This window comes from Melanaphis sacchari, unplaced genomic scaffold (assembly GCF_002803265.2).
Source record: "Melanaphis sacchari strain LSU unplaced genomic scaffold, SCAv2.0 Contig48_pilon_pilon, whole genome shotgun sequence".
Lineage (NCBI taxonomy): Eukaryota > Metazoa > Arthropoda > Insecta > Hemiptera > Aphididae > Melanaphis > Melanaphis sacchari.
In genome coordinates, this window is record NW_020271327.1 from 194,054 (window position 1) to 213,648 (window position 19,595).

The window sequence follows — 19,595 nt, forward strand, 5'->3', positions numbered from 1 at the left end:
TTATAATGAGTGCGGAGTGTAATGTTGGGCATTATGAAACTCGCTTCAGGGTACAGAGGCCAAGGGCTATATATTATCTACTAGGGTTTCAATTATTTCAAATATTATATATTTATGTAATTATATTTAAAGTTTCAATATAGCAGCACTCCTCAAACCTAATAAAATGTAACCAGACGTACACGATTTCATGACACTACTACCTATCATTGATTTTAGAGTATATACTCTAAAATCAATGCTAATATATAGTGTAATACTTAAAGACTAATACTAATTCATAGGCGTCCCAAGACATTTTTCTAAGGGGGAGGAAACCAATTGAAAAAACAAATGAAGATTTTTTTATACACTTTATTTAAAGAACATTTTTATTTTTCGTCATTATTACATTTATTTGAATAAAATTATTGTAATTAGGTAACAAATCTAAAATTCTAGGGGGTACGCACTGTACAAAAGCCCTGTCACGCCCCCTCCCGTGGACGCCCAATGCCCATATACTAATTGTACAAAAAAATAAATCACATATTGGACACTAAACTTTATTTACGTAAATATGTTACTTATGTAATTAATGTAGAAAATTAAAGACCTTACTGGATCATCAAAAACCAAAAGAGTCGAACTGAAAGAAGTATGAAGTTTCAAGTTATTTTTAACACATTAAATACTAATACAGTATTAGTATTTATGTATTAAACACAGTATTAGTGGTGTTTTGGAGGGTATACGCGGGTATACGACGTATACCCGTGAACCATCTTGGTGATTTAGCGTATACTTTATAAAAGTAACACCAATACGCACATATACGCACGTATACGCTCACATACCTACTACATAAATAGAAAAAAACCATAGGGCATATGTTTATTTTTAGAAAATTTGTTTATGTTATTGGTAGGTTAATAATAACATTGATAATTGATTATTATTTATAGCTATCGATTGTCGTCTAACTGTATTCATTAGATATCAAATTATAATATCTATAAGCTACCGTTGATGTTTCTGTACAAGAATATTCTAGATAGTGTGGCGTGTGCTATTCCGATTGCTAACTTCCTACAGCATTGCTCGTCTTCCATTATTATTTATTTTATATTTTTGTTTCTTATAATTTTTTTTTTTTTTTGTGATTTGTGAAGTGAAGTGTTAAGTGTTGACAATATGGACTCTACACACACAAAAGAAAAAAACACTTTATTTTCTTATTTTTCTAAAAATACAAATAAAAAAATCCGTTTAGAAAATGTTGAGGTAAGTAATTATAAAAATTAAGAAGGACAATAAGGTAATATATTTTAAATTGTCTTTATTTTATCAATTCGTTTACTTGTGTGCTATTTAGGTGGCGTTTAAAGAAGTAGAAGCTCAATTATTGTCATCTATCACATCCACATCAAAACCTATGACAAGTAGTCCTCAGCTGATACAATTGGTAAATTAAAACTGTTCAGTATAATTTAAGTTGATAAGTTAATAGAAATCACTTCATGTTTCGATTATTTGAGTCAAAATAGTACCTACTATACTATCTGTACTACTATAGTAGGTCATACAAATTATAAAAAAAATATTATTTTTTTTTTTTAAACTAATTTAATTAATTAATATTAATATTAATTAACTTTAACTAGCATAAACAAAAAACATATTATTTTTTTTTTGACTGTACATGGCTGTAAATACATGATTGTACCTGTTTTATTTAAACTATTCAACAAACAAATTTTAATTTACTCAATTTAAAAATTATAATTTAAAATCCACTTTTAGTTTTTTTTTACACAATTTGCCAATAATTTAATTTTTTTTTTAATTTTTGACTATAAAACTGAGGATAAAACTTATTCACAACCTAAACTTAGTGACTTGGAAAGCTTCAGATCACTGGACTCTCCCAATAAAACTACCATGGCTACTGAATATACCTATGCAGACTTATTAGGGTAAAATATGTGGACAATTTATTCAATATTAAGTTAACAGTAAAAAGTTTTTTTTGCATATTTGAGAATAGTTTTAGGGTCAGCTTATTTAGCATATTTTGTAAATAGTGAGAAAGAATACAATTTATTTAAATTTTAAATTATTATAACTCTTTAATATTATGATAAATAAAAATACCTGAAAAAAATTGTTTTGAACCATTTACTTTACTATAATTTAAAATATTTAAATATATCAAAGAAATATTGGTTTTTTATGTTGCAATATATTAATATATTGTATAATATTGTTATTTTACAAGTATGTATGTTGGCTTATCTCATATCTATATATTATAAAATCTATGCTATAGTGCAATTCAACTATGCAACTGAGTACCATTTATTTAAAGAATACTTAAAAGTTATAGTACCATATTTTGTATTGTTATTTAGTATTCTTTGTCATAAATAAATGCATAATAATAACATAATAAAACTTTTCAAATTTTATTTCACTATTATTAAAATACTTATTAGTATTCTATAAGAATACCATTTGTTAATTTGTACTATTTTTAATTATTTTAAATCTAATATTATTTTCAACACCTAAAATTATTACTAATGTGCAATGTATATTTTACTTGTGAATTTTTTATAATATTTGTATATAAAGCATATATTGATATTCATTGATTATTTTGGCATATGTTTATAATTTTAAGAGAATATGAGGAGAATTTTGGTTTGATAAGTTATATATAGCAAAATCTATACTTATTGTGCTAAGAAAATAATTAAAAATTATATCGGTACCAAATATATCTTATTCAAGATACTGGTTTTATTTAATGTAGGTAAAAGAAAATCTGTTTTCCAACCCATCTTCTCCATCTATTCAATTAAACAATGTTGAGTCTTCTGAAGCTGACTGTCAGGATTCACTGTGGCCGTCCGAGTGGACATCAGCGCAATGGACAGAAAAAAAAGAAAAATTTAAAGGACTTAATTGTGCTAATGGAAAAATTGGATGTGATATATGTAGAAAAGTGGGTAAATTAAAAACCCCTCAAAAGATTGAAATATCTCAAGAATGGGCCACATGTGAAATTGATGGAGGAACAAATACTAACAAGAAAACTCGCCTTACTGTTTTAAGAAATAAACTTAAAAAACATTTTGAATCCAACGCACACAAATCTGCTGTTCAAGTATTAGACAATAAAGACAAGAATATGTTGTCCAAGCTTATGGAAGAAAAGGATTACCAGATAAACAAAGTTACACATTCTATTTTCCGCACTGCTTATTATATAGCAAAATATAACCGCCCATTTGATGATCATTTAAAACTAGTGCAATTACAGGAACTAAATGGTATAAAATTAGGGTTTACCCTCCATTCTAGACATTCATCTACCAATATTATTCATCATATTTCTAAAGAAATGAAACACAAAATTATTAAAAATATTATTGACACAAATGCAAAATGTTCCATACTAATTGATGAATCAACTACACTCAGTGTTTTATGTAGCATGGTTGTTTATTTAAAAGTATCAATATCGAATAATGAACCTCTCTTTATTTTTTTAGACTTGGTTGAATTAAAAAATCAAAGTGCAGAAAATATTGTAAGTCAATTAATTAACTGCTTACATACATCAGGGCTTGATGAAAACTATTTACAACAGCATTGGGTGTCCTTTGTAAGTGACGGAGCAAGCGTTTTGTTGGGTAAAAAAAATGGTGTTGCTAAAAAACTCAAAGATAAGTACCCACTAATTTTTAGTTGGCATTGTATGAATCATCATCTTGAATTAGCAGTTAATGATTCACTCAAAGATGTAAGTGCTACAAATTACTTCAAATGTTTTATAGACTCACTTTATGTTCTATACAATGCATCCCCTAAAAATCAAACTGAATTAAGAGAAATTTGTCATGATTTAGATGTGTTGTTTTTAAAAATTGGTCGGGTTCTTAGTGTTCGTTGGGTTGCTAGTAGTTGGAGAGCAGTGAATGTTGTATGGAAAATATTTCCTGCACTTTATAAGCATTTGTTTACTGCATCCAATGATTCCAATAGAGATTCTAAAATTAAGAATAAATACCTAGGACTCCTTAAAAAATTAGCTAGCCCTGAATTTGTTAATGATTTAGCTATTATGTGTGATGTCCTTCAGGAATTATCCAACTTATCAATTGAACTTCAAAGTTGCACTATTACATTGATGCAAGCTGAACAATCTATAAAGAGATGTATAAGGGTTATAACTTCTTTTAAAACTAATAATGGTGATTATATGAACCAAGCTGTAATTGCAATAAAAGATATGAAGTTTAAAAATATTGATTTAACTTCTAACAAAAAAAATGATCAGCATAAATAAAAATCAATTTTTAACAAGCATTCAAAATAACTTACAATCAAGACTTCTTGACAATGACGATGAAAGTAAAATTATTTTGAAAAATATTTTAGTGTTGGAAAAATCAACTTGGCCCGAGGACCCAGATATTCGATATGGAGAAGATGATATTAAATACTTATGTAAAAGATTTTCACTAGACCAAAATGAAGCTATTAGCGGTATGAAAAAAATTATTTACGACCAAACTATTGATCCTAAAAACGTGATGTCTGCATTCTACATCTTTCTTAAAACATTCCCGTGTTCAACCGCAGAATGTGAAAGAGGATTCAGTGTTATGAATAACATTTGTACAGATCTTCGTTCACGGTTAACGATAAACAATATTTCTAGTTTAATGTTTATTAACATAAATGGACCTCCTCTAAGTGATTGGAATCCTGAAGATTATGTAGAAAGTTGGCTCTTCAATCATAGGTGTGCAGAAGACACTAGGACCAAAATAGCAAGAAATAACATAGACAAAAGTGAGAGCAAAGTTCTCAAAAAGAGTCTATGGCAAATTTTGTAAATTATTTAGTTTTCAAGTTTTAATATAATGTTAAGTACAATATAATCATCATATTTTATTTGTTAATTTGTTACCCATTAAAAAAAAGAAAGTTATTTGTATTATTTTTTATTAAAAACTATTACATTTTGTTAAACCTTTTCCACTCATAAATACAAAATTTTTATTTATATAAGCCTAATACACTTAAATATAAAACTTGTTTGAAAAAAAAATGATATTATTATTCCTTTTTATTATGTTTAAGTTCTGTTAAAGTTAATTGTATATATTTTATATTTTTTGTAGTTACCTATTTAACTATTACATGATTATGCTTTTATATTTATATTTTTTGCCTTTAAAATCGGGCAATTATTGAATTTTCCATAGACTTATACTTAGATAAATCAAGAAATAATATAGGATAAAATTAATACATTTTTTTTTTTTTTTATATATAAAAATTTGTATTTGTGAACATGAGATCCAGAAAAGACTTGAATACTCGTAAGCATCTTTTTGAGTGGTAAAATTTGGTAAGTTGTGATCCTAATAAATACACAATAGTCATTGTCATAAATTCTTAAATACGCGTATACCCTTTAGTTTTTTTGCCAAAACACCACTGCTAATACTTAAATAATATTAATACTGACTTACGAACTAGTTCAAAAATAAAATATCGCTGTGGTGCTGTATCATCTGGGCATTCGCCATCCGGTCTTGATGTTGGAGATTACAATCAAATAGATACAAATAACTTACTTAGAGGTTGGTTAAAAAAGAAAATGATTAAACGATTAAGGTAATATGTTATAAACATGAAAAAAATTTCTTTATACCCACTGAATTATATACATACAACCTACCTATTACCTAATGTACCTTGGTAATCTGACAAGTGACACATAGATGTTCATAAAATGTAATTTGAATATTTTTGTCTTCTTGAAGAAAATATGTAACATAGGATTTTTTTTTTGTGCTGAATATGTTTTAAATTTGCTTACAGTATCCAAAACTTTTAAAATAATCGACTGTAGATATTTAATAAATATTTTATTTTAAAAATATTAATTTCATATTTCATAAGTCATGTAGGTATTAATCATTGAATAAAATAAATGTCCATATTATTTACTTTATAAGTTCATGAAACATTATTATTTATTTTAATAGTTTTAAATCAGTGATCATGATTCATGATAGCTCGACAATTGTTGAGATAATAGACTTCGCCAAAACAAAAGGAAAAACAATTCATAATAATATAAAACAAAATATGGTTGTAATATACTAATATATATTTAAAAATAATTATATTAACAAAATTAAATTATTAAATGACAAGACTAGCTTCCAATACTAAATTAAAAATATTATTAAGAGTTAGTTAATTATTACACATAATATCTTGTCGTTTGTTAAACTTTTTTAAGAATATTAATTTCATATTTAAAACATGTTATTGTTATCCATAATTATTAATCGTATATAGTGTTAATACAAATATATAAATGTACCTATGTGTTTACTTGTTTTTTGCCTTCGTAAATTGTAATGTACTTAATTTTGTATAATCCAAATAATTGTAAAAAGAAGTTTGAGAATACAGTTTGAAAATAAATTTGTCAAGGTTGGCTACTCTACTTAGGTTTATCAAATAAAACAAAGTAAATGATAACGTTCTGCTTCTAGTTTAATAGTAAATAATAAATAAAATCGATAAATTTCGTTTTTATTTGAATGATAATTTTATCCCTTGTTATTTATTGAGTAATTTAATATTTATTTATTATTTATTGTTATTTATTTTTGAATGACAAATTTGTAGTTTAAAGTCAAAACTTTTTAATCAATTATTGCATTATTTTATTTATAAGTATATTTTAATTGTAATTTACTAATGTGTATTAATTAATAAATGGAAAACGCTAAGGGTCCAACATCAACACATACAAAACCTCCAGAAAACCGAAATGATAATAAGGAAAACAAATTACATTCGTTGAAAGAAGTTCCAAAAAGAGGATTTGTTCAAATTAAAGAATCATTTAGAACATTAAAAAATGTTAATAGACAACCAGTTATTGTCAAAGGTATAAACATTTTAATATAATATTTTTAGGTATACTTTTCATTTACTAACTTGTTGTATATAACAATATTGCTAATATTTTTTTTTTAACTATCTTAAAATAATACTTTTAATTGATTAAAATATTTTTCATTTCCATTTCCATAAAAGCAACAGATTATCATGCATTCTATATTTGTGCTATATGTAATGTAAAAATAATATATTTATTTGATTATATTTAAATTTATTTTAGTCTATCAGCAATCATAGGCAAACACATATTTTACGTTTTGTTTGTATTTCAATTTACTTTTTCAAGACCTTCACCTTTTGTCTGGCATGAGTCAGAAATCTTTGCTTTATATTACTGATTTATAAAATAATATGTTTTTACTAATTTATTATTTGAATATTTGACACTTAAAATTTTCTTAATTCATCATTGTAGTTACAGAAAATATTATACTTATTGTTCATGGTAGTTTTTAAACAAATAAATGATGATAGATTAAGTAATTTTTTTTTATTATGATTAAATTTTGTATTTTACTTCATAATTTTTATACATTTATTATATTTATGTCAGGTATTTAGATATATAAAAAAATTGTTTTTTATTTAATTATTTAAAATTAAAATGATCTCAGGTTGGAATAAAATAATTAAAATTAATGATATATTTTAATTTTAAAACAAACAAGTTCAACATTAGATAACGCTATAAAATAATATTATAAAATAAAATAAAGTGATATCTACAAACAATTGTTTAAATTATAAAAAAACTTACCGTAACATGTTGTATTTTATTGGAAAATTTAAAAAAACAGTGGTTGCATTTTTCATTACTCTATTAAAAAATTGAATAAGTTTTTAAGGTTTATTATTTTTTAAATTTTATTAATATTATTAAGTATGAAAATATTCTATATAAATGAATGGGGAAAAATGTAATACACTTTTCAAACTAAATTATTATTAGATAATTAATTACATTGATTTATTGATATTAATTGGATAAGTTCAAAAATATAACTGTCTACTCATGCCATATCATAATACAAAGTTTAAATTTTACAATGATTTATTAAAGTATAATATATAAATTAAAGTATACTTACTAAATATTTGTTATATAAACATAAAAATAATTTTTAACTTTTTAATTCAAAAATAATAAAAAGGATTTGTTTATTAGAATAAAATAAAAAGTATATTGTGTTTTTATTATCTGAATAATGGTAATTGAAAAGTATCAAAATACATGTATTTTAAATTTCGGACAAACAATTCATCACTTTTTTAGCTATTATTCACGATTGATTTTATGTTAGAGACTTTTTGTTAAAATACTAATTTTAAATATAATCCGTCTTTTTTAGTTTTGTCGTGAATAATAAATAATAACATTTGTTCTAAAAAGTAAAATTATCGGTAAGAAGGGGTACTGATGATAGGTTACGAAAAGAAATGGAAAATATGTGCGATGTGTGTTGTGTTTTATAAATAATATCTACAATATTATATGTATATATATTCGTATTTCGTCATCTATTAAAAACAGAGTACGATTGATATACGCGTTGAATTAAAACAATTTATAATGACATAACGTTATAAATACGTTTTAATATTATATATAATATATGTATGTATTTCACTATTTATAGGTTATCGACTATATTTGAAGTAAATAAATTAATAAATTGTACTCGATCAAATAACAATAATGCGATTGAAATCGAACCTGGGTGATATCGTGTGCACTCGTGTTTTGCGCATTATCAATTTCGGCGATTCCACCCTCCACCCCCAAATAAACGCACGAAAAATATTATTTTTTTTACAAAATTAGTAGCCGCGTTTGACAGGAATTGACGTAAGGTTTAAACGAAAAATTTCTTAATACTATATATTGATGTTGTAAGTATGATTTAGAAAAATATACCCTTATCGGGCTTGCGTGTAGCATAACTTTTTCGCCATGTTGTCGTACAGACTGAGTAATATTGATTAATTTCGCCACTGGGTGGATGGCCCGTCAACCCCCTCCCTCTTTAGCAGCCGTACGTGAGTTTGCCCGACGTCAAAAATGCTTCTGTGAGCGTTTTCGATAGAAAAAATTTGCGGACTACTGTCCGACTATGTACGAAATGTGTACCACACAACGTTCAACAAACAAAAACATCGCACGACACTCGTAATTTTTACTCGGAAAAATGCAAACTCTGACTCTTAGGCGGAAAACTAGTCCGTTTAAATGTAAGTTTCCCATCATTGTTTTTGTCGTGCCAGTAATCATGTCATTTAATTTCATTACATTTTTATCGTACGTACAGAGTTTATGATTAATATATATTTTTTTCTAAAGAGATGTGTCAACGGTACTCGGTTTTAGATTTCATACAACAATACATTGTTATTATTATCCATTATTAATAAGATAATAATATTAATTATTTATTATAGCAGATAAAGGTGGTGCTATACGATTTATGGGTGATGGAGTTAGTTTCAAAGCCAAACTTATTGGCATATTGGAAGTCAGTGAGGCTCGAGGGGATAGAATGTGCCAAGAAGCATTGTTTGATTTAAAGATGGCGATAAGAGCAGCCGGAGAGCATAAGCAACGCATTACCATAAATGTCGCAATTGATGGACTTAAATTGAGGGATGAAAAGACTGGAGTATGTGTAAATGATGCAATTATTTAGAATATGTATGAACATTATATTTAAAATTACAGGATTGTTTATATCATCATCCTATACATAAGATATCATTCATAGCACAGGACATGGTAGACTCAAGAGCATTTGGTTACATATTCGGTTCCCCTGACACCGGTCATAGATTTTTTGGTATAAAAACAGATAAAGCTGCAAGTCAGGTAATATCAAAACATGTTTTGTTTAATTTCTGTGGCTAATGCATGTTTTATTTTCAGGTTGTAGTTACTATGAGAGATCTTTTTCAAACAGTTTTTGAATTAAAAAAACAAGAAATAGAAATGACTAGGCAACAACAAATTATGAAAGGCAGTGGACTTTATCTAGAAGCACTTGCAAGTACAGCATCAAAAGTTGATCATGTTAGTCCTTATATATATATATATATATTTATACATATTTAACCTGTTATTAGTCATAGATACTTATTAATATTTTTATTAATTAATTGTTTATTATTATTGTCCTGTAGGCTAGTTGTAATGATGATGGTTCTAAAAGATTCAATCGTGATTTGTCAAGTATGGACAAATCTGAGTTTAAAAATACAACCCCAAATGCTAATGATCTTTTGAACTTGGAACTTGAACTGAATAATTTACAACAAGGGTTGTCACAAATGGAAAGTATTACTCCACCATCAGCTGATCCTTTTGGAGATTCCTTTACTGTTATTCCAACTGTTGCATTAACAAAATTACCACCACCACCAAGTACTGGGGAGCGGAGAACACGTAATAGTTCAGCTACTTCAAGTTCAGGGCAGCCTGAAAAACATTGGTTTGACAAAGAAACTGAAAGTATTTTCAGTATGACAAATCCTAGTGAAGTTCGTCAATCCCTCCAAGCATCTGACTTCAAGGTAAGTTATTAATTTATATTTCTAAAAAAATTTTAATTTAAAAAAAAATATTTTTTTTTTATTATATCAAATATTTTTGTTTATACATACAGTTTCTAATAACAATTTTACAAACAACTGAGGTACTTGTTTTATTGATTACCACACTATATTAAGTATATCACCATGTCATTAGGTAACTTTGAGTGGTATTTGGATATTCTTTATATGTCGGTAAAAAACTTACAAATCTATTATAGTGTTTCCCAACCTTTTTGTAAAAGCAACTTACAAATTAATTTTTTGTTGGATGTGTGATCCTCACTAAAAAAAAATTAATGTTATGATATAGTACATTGGATAATTAATACATAATTCTACTTGATATAAAAATTATTTTTAAATTAAGATACTTAGGTGAAATATATTAAATGTACTTGAAATAAAAATAATATATGAAAAAATTGGTATATGTTAAAAAAATAATTATATAATTGCTAATTTTAGACTTGATGTGATGGCTGATTTTAGATGTTGTAGCATAATATTTCCTACTGGTTTATAATTTCAAATAGTAATAGTTTCATTTTTAAATTTATTTTCATAAATTTTATCATGAGAAAGTTTGATAATTTGAGTTTTAAAAAGATTATTTTTACATAAAAAAAAGTTGTTTGGTATTAAGATGTCTTTTTTAATTTGGAATATTTTAAACTTTAATAGCTTAACACATTTTCTATAATCATAATAAAATAATACATTGATATCTATTGTAAAATCTATATCCTACATTTTACAATACTAGTTAGACATTATCATCATTATATATTGATATATCAAATAAAATATAACTTAAGTATTTATCAATTTACAACTAAAGTTATTTTTATGTTCTTATTTAAATTTTTTTTACATATATTTAATAGAAAGTTGCCTTATTAATTTAAAAACACTGAGTCTCAACCCAATGTTAGGAAACACTGATCTATAATAACAACCAAGGGACCATTAAAAATATGTTGTTATACATTATACGTTGTATATAATATATGTATATATTATGTACATTATAACATCATTTTTTGTCAGGTTTTATTCAGATTTTTTTTTGATTCTATTCTAACAAAAAATATGTAATTCCAATTAAGAGACTAATGAAATTAAATGTTAATTAATAATCAAAATCAATTAAAAAACCACATGGCTTTTTGTATAAAAACATAATTTTTTATTTATATATTTAATTTAATTCATATCAAAATTTTAGAAAAGTTGATAAGTTAGTAAGTTGTGTAATTAATTTTTTTAGATGATTCATAATATACATATATGTCTTTTTATTAATTTAAAACTATTTTGTTATAATTATAATATGTATATCATACTAACGTGTTGATTAGGTAAAATTCATGTTATCTATTTATTAATGGAAATATACAGTAAATTATTTTTTATTAATAATGAAAAAAGCAAGTTTAAAAATATGGTTGTAATATAATATTATTAATCTTTTATTAATTTCAGTTATGAAAATTTTAATATTATATTTTATTTTTAGGTCATTGAATCTACTAATCGTACGAGTCCAACAATTAAGAGTGATGCATTTGATGTTTTTACTGAACTAGATCCATTAGGAACTGGTCGTAGTAAACCTTATGTAGACAAGAAAGACTTCTTTCAAGAACTTAAAAATCCTCCAAAGAAAATATTAAATCAGCTTGCTGCGTATGAAAATGAAAAAATTTCAGAGCATCAATCTCAAAGCTTACCTACTAAAACTGTAAGTGATTCGTTTTCTTCTGATACGTCATTTAAAGATACTAGTGGGCTTATTGAAGATCCTTTTAAATCTGATAATTTTAATAAATCTCATTCAAATTCTGTTGAAATGGAGTTTGCTGATTTTTCTTCATTTGAATCTTTGAAACCAGTTTCGCCACAACTGCAACATAAATCTCCATTATTAAAAAGTGATAGTTCATCATCACAAAATTCTGCTCAAGGATTATTGAAGGTATCTCTTCCATCAGAAACACAAAAACCATATAATATATCTACATCACCTAAATATAATTTAATGTCTAAAAATAGAACAAAAATAAAAATGAGAAAATCTCCAAGTCCAGATTATTATAGAAATGATGACCCAACTTCACCAGATGATGATTATGCTATTATGAAATTGATGACATTGCCTCAACGAATAGACATCGCTCCTGAACCTCCACCAAGACCTTCATCTTCATTAGAGCCTCCACCTTTGCCACCTAAAAAACAACAAATACCTTCTAAAACCGTGAAACCAATACGTACACGTAACTGTCACTATGACTATATAGAAAATTATGTTAGTTCCTATAATTTACCATCTACACAACTAGAAAATGAAGCCCCCCCATTACCATTACCATCTAGAAAACCAAAAAGTGAAATTAAAAAAAAGAAAGAAGAAGTTGATTCGGAATATTATTTAGTACCTGTTTCTGTAAGAAAAACTAGCAGTGAATCAAAGTCAAATATATCTACTTCACTTGATATAACATTAAGTCAATTAACAAAAACAGGGTTTAGTGATTTAGCAGATACATTGAGAATATCTCCCACCTCTTTATCCAAGATGACTTTAAAGGAATTGACTTTACGTTTGTCCAAGTTAACTGTTAATAGTAATGAAGAAACACAAACTATTCCTAAGAAGACTGAAGAAGATAAGAAAGAACCCGAAAAATCTTTGTATGATAAATATGCAGTATTTAGAGAATTATTGGATGAAGAAAAAACTAGTGAGACCATAGTTACAGAAAATGATAAATATGCAGCCCTACGAAATATTCCAATAAAAGATCCTATGTATGAAGAAGAATCATCAGAAAACTTTCCAACAGAAGTAATTATTGAATCAAATCAAAACAATAATATTTCAGAACAAAGTGAGGTCAAATTAAATAATGAACAAGTATTTGAACCTGGCGATGAAAAAATTATTGATGAAGTTGTTGAAAATAAAGAAAATGTAAAAGTTGATGAAGACGATGAAGATGATGAGGTACGTGGTGAAGAAGAAGAAGAAGAAGAAGAAGAAGAAGAAGAAGAAGAAAATGAAAATGAATATGAAGAAGAAAACTGTGCCATTAAAAACAAGGATATAAAAGAAGCAGTCGAATTTGAAGTTCCAAAAGAAGAAGCTATTACTGCAATAACAAACTCTGAACCAATTGAAAATAACAAATGTCAAAAACTATTTGATAATTCTCAATGTTGGGCAACTTTTGATGCTGAACCAGAAGTAACCAAAAACCCAAATTCTCCTTGGGCTGCAAATAATCGAGAACAACCAACAACTACTAAACCTAAAGTTAATTTGAAAAAAGTACCATCTAATCGTAGTAAATGTTCGTCAAGTTGGGATGATTGTGAAGAATCTGAAGATAATTGGGATACTGCTAAAAGAAGTTTAGAAAGTTCAATTGAAGATTTCCCTCGAAATGTAAATGGCTGGAGTGATGGAGAATCTATGTATGAGGATGAACCTTATTATGAAAGAAAACCTAATCGTAGAAGTAATCGTAAAATATCACCTCGGCATCGTGAACCATCTCCATGGGATGAAGGAACTAGATATAATGATGAATGGGAGTCACCATATATGATTCCACACTGGAGAGTTCCACATATGGATGATGAACGGAGAAGACCATCAAAAGATGATAAAAGACGTGTTTACGTTCGACCCGACATAGAGAGAAGAGTTCAAAAATTACCATCTACTCCAAACTGGGAAGATGAAAAATACCAAAGGTTAATGTATGAAAGGCGAAGAAGATACCTTGAAGAACAATACAATTGGGATCGATTTGGGCCTCCAATTCCAAAAGCTTTCAAAAATTATTCTAGGCCTCCTATTGATAATAGCGACGATGACGATGTAAAAATGCGATATAGGTTACCAAAAAAAAATCGTTATGTATCTTCAACAACACCCAGAAAACCAAGGAGATCCTACCATCGTCGAAGTGATGGCAGTGATGAAGACCACAACATTCCACCTAGAAAGCCATATAGTCAAGAAGAATTGGATTTAAGTGAATCTGAATTAGAACAAAATTGGTCTAGAAGATCAAAAAATAAATGGTCTTTGAAACGTAATCAAACTTCTCCTTTTGATGATAACTTTACACCTGGTAGCCCAGATTCTTCTTTATTTGCCAAAACCATGAGTACTTGTTCTGATTTAGGATATCTTACTAAGCCATCTCCGTCCATTAGTTCTAAAACAAATAGGAATGCAAGAAAACCAAAACGTTCAGATAGTGGTCATAGATCTATTGATTCAAACTCTAAAACTGAAGGTACAAAGCGTTCTCCATTTGAAGATGATTTTACACCAGAAAATGCTGCTAAAGGTAGTATGTCTAGTGAATTTAGTTTTAAAGATGATGAAGTATTTGTTTCAAAAGATATTAAAATTTCACAAGAAGAAGTATCAAATTCACCTAAAGAGATGAAAAAATCCGAGTCCATAAATATATTTTCCAGAAATACAGACCCGTTTGAGGATGATGATTTTTTTAATCAGGAAGTGTCTAGCAAACCAAATTTGGCATCTCTGGAAGAGGCTGTTTCTGATAATGAAGGAGATAAATGGAATAAACGGCCTGATCGAACAAAAAACGAATGAGGTTATCATTATGTGGTCCGGCCTAAAATAAAGGGGGCCACTAGTAAGTTTAGAAAAGTTTTTAAAAAAGTTAATAAATTTATGAACAAATTATTTTGACTAATTTTTTTTTAACCCAATATTGACCAACAAACTACTCTTAATTTAAAAGTTTTAGTACTACCTGTTGTAATAGAACTCATTTTTACATAATAGGTAAAAGAGTTTTAAGTTTTCATTTTTGAATAAACAGGATTTTTTTTTTATTCACACATTATACTATTATAGAACCAGTTTTAGTTGTTGTCACTAGAATCTTTTATTTATTTATTCATAGAAACTGCTTTATTTGTTTTCACTGTCGTTGTTGGAATTATAATCTCAATAAGTTTTTATACAGCAATATTATTTTCAGATGTGTGTGCAATACTAATATTACTAATAATATTAACAATTATTATTTTATCATTATTATTATCATACATTAATGACAATATACTCTTGACATAGATTATTATTGTACATACATGAAATACTGTATTATGATAGGTTTTTAATTGTATTATTTAGTTTTTGAGTTATCTTTAAAATGTTTCTGTTAAACTGTCTGTGTATAATTTTGTTATAAGTATCTTTGTTATACGTTAAAGGTTAATTAATTTATCTTGGTAGCTATTTCTCTCCGTTCATCGAAAAAATTGTGTACTTAATCTATGTTCTTAGTATAATAATATGTATCGATGTTCCTTTAAAATAGTATTGTGTTTTGTGAATTTTTTTATCGCCATTTATAATTTTAGAAAAATGTTCACCAAGATTGTTTTTAAAAAAAATCTATTAAACTAATTGTATAAATAAGAAATGTTAATAATAATATTATACATGGGTAATGTTAGCGGATTAATCTAATAAATGCATAAAAGATATTGTATTATTGTAGTGCCATATTTAATTTTTGATTATGACAAGAAATTGATGATAGTTTTTTTTTTATTTTAAAACAAATATAATCCACTTACATTTTACACCCATCAAATTATTGAAAATGTATTGTACAATTAATTTTAAACTTGGAATACTATATGTCTTTATTATTCCAAAATATTGAATATTCAAACATAATCTACTTAATACAAATGTTTTTTGTGTATATCTCTACATAGTTTTTTTTTTACTTGTTAACCAGTTATACAATACCTATTTTGATGTTTTAGTTTGTAAAATTAGTTGATTACATCACATTATTATGTTGAACAAATGTGTAAAAATGTTTAGATACATTATGTTTTTGTCCAAAAGTAATTTGTAATGTAAAATTATTGATGTTTACTTGAAAATAAACGTTAATAGGCATAGGGTGAGCCATTTTACCATGATATATTTGTTAAATTTTGTATTTGTTTTTTAAAATTGTATTTTCATTTAATTTATATGGAGTTTTAAGACTTACAAAAATGTATGAGAAGATTCAATGCTCATAACTCTTTAAAAGGTACAATTTATAAATTCTTGGTATAGAAAAATCATTTTAATCACTGTTTTTTTACTTTTATTAGCAAATTGTGCAAATATGAAAATGATGGTGCTTATTGATCAGGGGTTACAATAAAAACCTATCAGTTCCATTTTGCTGTTTTTAGAAATAGCTATTTATGCGAAAATGTATATCTCTCAGTTTTAACAAATATTGTTATCTGAGACAGATAATAATAAATATTATAAATGTTGGAATAAAAGTGAAGTTTCAATAGTTGTGTAAATGAGTAATAAAAATAAAATATTAAAAACCCTTTTAATAATTTCAAATAATAAACTATTAAAAATAATTAAACTTACTTTGTTAATTATAGGATACAGAACCTTAAAATATTTTATATTGACCGCATTTCTTTTAAACAAAGGTAATAAAGTATTATGTATCGGAGAGCAAGATCAAGATTATAATTAATAATATATTATGATATTATGGTAGGTAATAGGTATGTTATTTACATAATTATATATTGTAAAATATTATATCATGCAGTTTAAAAAAATCTGATGTGGCTCATGATCTTCTTCCTCGCGAGCGTTCTCTACCAATCATACTTTTAAAAATGATTACTGATGTTTCACTTAAAATCCGAAATTTTATATTTTAATAACAAGGTGTTATAGATAGGCAACTTAACGTATTATTTGCTTTGACCTCAATACAATATTGAGGGGCTTTGAAACATTTTAGTATTATTTTTTCGATAGTACCTTGGAATTTAATGGATTAAAAATACGATAAAATATATAAGTATCTAAGTGTAAAGAATAAACTAAAAAAAAAAATCTTAAAAGATTAAATAATATATCATATTAATAACTTCTTTTTATAAAATATTATTGTATGTAAATGAAATTTTTAAATAATATACATTTATTAAGGAAAGTATAGATACTTACATAAAATAATATCTTTTTTCGTTTAATAATAAAATTTCTATTCTGGTGGTTTATATTCAATATTTTATATTTTATATTTAGTTATTAGTTATATAATATATTACTTATTATTAATATTATTTCATATTTGATGTTTATCTTAAGCTGATGATTTTTTTTTTATAAATAAAAAGTAGAAAAATTATACATGAATAAAATTAGGGTACAAAAGAAAAGTTGTTACCTATATGGCTATACGTGTATTATTAGAATGAATAAATGCAATATCCTAAGTTTCAAACCTAATAAAAAAATGAATTATGGTGAAATTACCTACAAAATTCAATGGTTATATAGAATTTTATTACACGGTATAGTTTTTTAAAATATAAAATAAACTAAAATACGCAAAATAAAAATTATTCAGTTAGAATTCCATCATTATTTTATTAACAAAACCAAATATGCATTGATAAATAAGTATAAGAAATTTGGAATTTATTATGTATAACAATTATTATATTGAAACGAATTTGTGTTGTCGAATCAAAATTTGAACTTTTATAGTTTTTTAAATTATTTACAAATGCACTATTCAAGTTCCAAATTCCGTAGACTGCAATAATAATAAACATTATACCTAATTAATTATTATAAAATATGTTATGAGATACGCATGCAAGGCTTCAGATTAATTGTTTTCTTACTTTTTTAATGACCATTGACTATTTGACTGCTTATTATCATTAGGCAATATAATACGATCTTTGGCAATAATTTTGATTGATAGATTGTAAAAAAGTTGTATATTACATAGAATAACCGTTTTCGAGAGTTAATATTTTTTTAACACCAACTAGCAAACGTGTCATTGATAAATGAAATTTTACTATTATGTATATAATTGAGATTCGAGAACGATTGATGACAGAGTGATATTAACCACGAATGGCAACGATGACGTCTTTATATTATATCCTACTGTTTCTTACGAAATTGCGATGATTCAAAACCATCATTTGTCCTATAAATGTTATCTAGTGACTGTAGTATAGACAGTAGAAATAATAGTAAATAATTCGCTTTTTCTTTTAATATGACAATATAATAACTTTTTTAAGTTCTTATATTCTTTATAAATATAATGAGAACATGAATCTTATTCAATATTTTTAATTCTTGACTTCGTAAAGGATACTATATATCATATTATCTTACTAATTTTATTATGATTATTGATCAAGTACTCACTATGTAATAGGTGACAAAAATAAAAATTATGTATGAGAAAAAAAGTTTTGACATATATTGAAGATTTAAATAAACTTGTAAATACCTATCCTATAAAATTTTATGTAAGCAGCTTGAACTATATCTGTTTGTTTAATTTTAACACTCTTAGTAACAGACTAGAATACTATTTTTATTTCCAAAATATTAAAAAATAAGAATTTGTTCATGTTATTAAATGCTGAGTGATTTTTTTTTTTTGCTCTCGTTGTTTATGGTGAAATGAAAATGTGTTTAATTTGAATTTTGACCTCATGAAAAATTAGTTTTTTATACTAGGTAAAAAGGATCGATTGTAAATTTAGCCTAGGTAATTAGATAATTACTGTTGAGAAATTAACGACTTGATTTAGTAAGCGGAAACGTAACATTATGTATCTTATCATGTACGTACAAAGTCAAAAATTTCGGGAAAAATCAAAAGTTTGTGGAAAGTCGTTTAAAAAAATAATTTCATTTCTAGTTGCGTTCATGTTTGGCGACATGAACGAAATGGCGTAGATATTTATAATATATCATAAATGACAATAAAATATACTTTAATTAATGTTTATTATTATTATTAAAGGCCTACGGGCTACGTGTGACGATTTAAATAATATTAAAAACTCACACCGCCATAGAGGTGCACATAATTATTATTATACACCCACAGCTACTTTATATATATATTGGTACTATAAACTATTGTTGTAGGTCGGTCGGTGGAACCTGC

General features: G+C 25.9%; 2 protein-coding genes across 5 annotated transcripts; both read left to right on the top strand.

The window, feature by feature from the left end:
- Positions 1-1,243: 1,243 nt before the first annotated feature.
- On the top strand, positions 1,244-4,355 carry LOC112598537 (E3 SUMO-protein ligase KIAA1586-like). The gene is made up of 3 exons (XM_025345038.1): positions 1,244-1,263; positions 1,355-1,444; positions 2,795-4,355. The coding sequence occupies exons 2-3, from the start codon at positions 1,415-1,417 to the stop codon at positions 4,331-4,333; spliced, it is 1,569 nt and encodes a 522-aa protein (XP_025200823.1). The 5' UTR covers positions 1,244-1,263; positions 1,355-1,414; the 3' UTR covers positions 4,334-4,355.
- Positions 4,356-6,730: 2,375 nt separating this feature from the next.
- On the top strand, positions 6,731-15,610 carry LOC112598409. 4 transcript variants are annotated; one of them, XM_025344850.1, is made up of 6 exons: positions 6,731-6,967; positions 9,418-9,635; positions 9,695-9,838; positions 9,896-10,039; positions 10,150-10,539; positions 12,077-15,610. In XM_025344850.1, exons 1-6 carry the CDS (start codon positions 6,793-6,795, stop codon positions 15,197-15,199), a joined length of 4,194 nt encoding a protein of 1,397 aa, XP_025200635.1. In that variant the 5' UTR covers positions 6,731-6,792; the 3' UTR covers positions 15,200-15,610. The 4 variants fall into 4 exon arrangements, with proteins under 4 accessions (XP_025200635.1, XP_025200636.1, XP_025200637.1 ...); XM_025344851.1 differs by having other exon boundaries at positions 9,421-9,635; XM_025344852.1 differs by lacking the exon at positions 6,731-6,967 and adding an exon at positions 8,994-9,210.
- Positions 15,611-19,595: the final 3,985 nt, after the last annotated feature.

Coding starts and splice junctions, on each gene's coding strand:
- LOC112598537 (XM_025345038.1), top strand. CDS start 1,415: ATGACAAGTAGTCCTCAGCTGATACAATTG. Junction 1,445..2,794: donor GTCCTCAGCTGATACAATTG/GTAAATTAAAAC, acceptor TATTTAATGTAG/GTAAAAGAAAATCTGTTTTC.
- LOC112598409 (XM_025344850.1), top strand. CDS start 6,793: ATGGAAAACGCTAAGGGTCCAACATCAACACATACAAAACCTCCAGAA. Junction 6,968..9,417: donor ACAACCAGTTATTGTCAAAG/GTATAAACATTT, acceptor TATTTATTATAG/CAGATAAAGGTGGTGCTATA. Junction 9,839..9,895: donor CAGATAAAGCTGCAAGTCAG/GTAATATCAAAA, acceptor TTTTATTTTCAG/GTTGTAGTTACTATGAGAGA.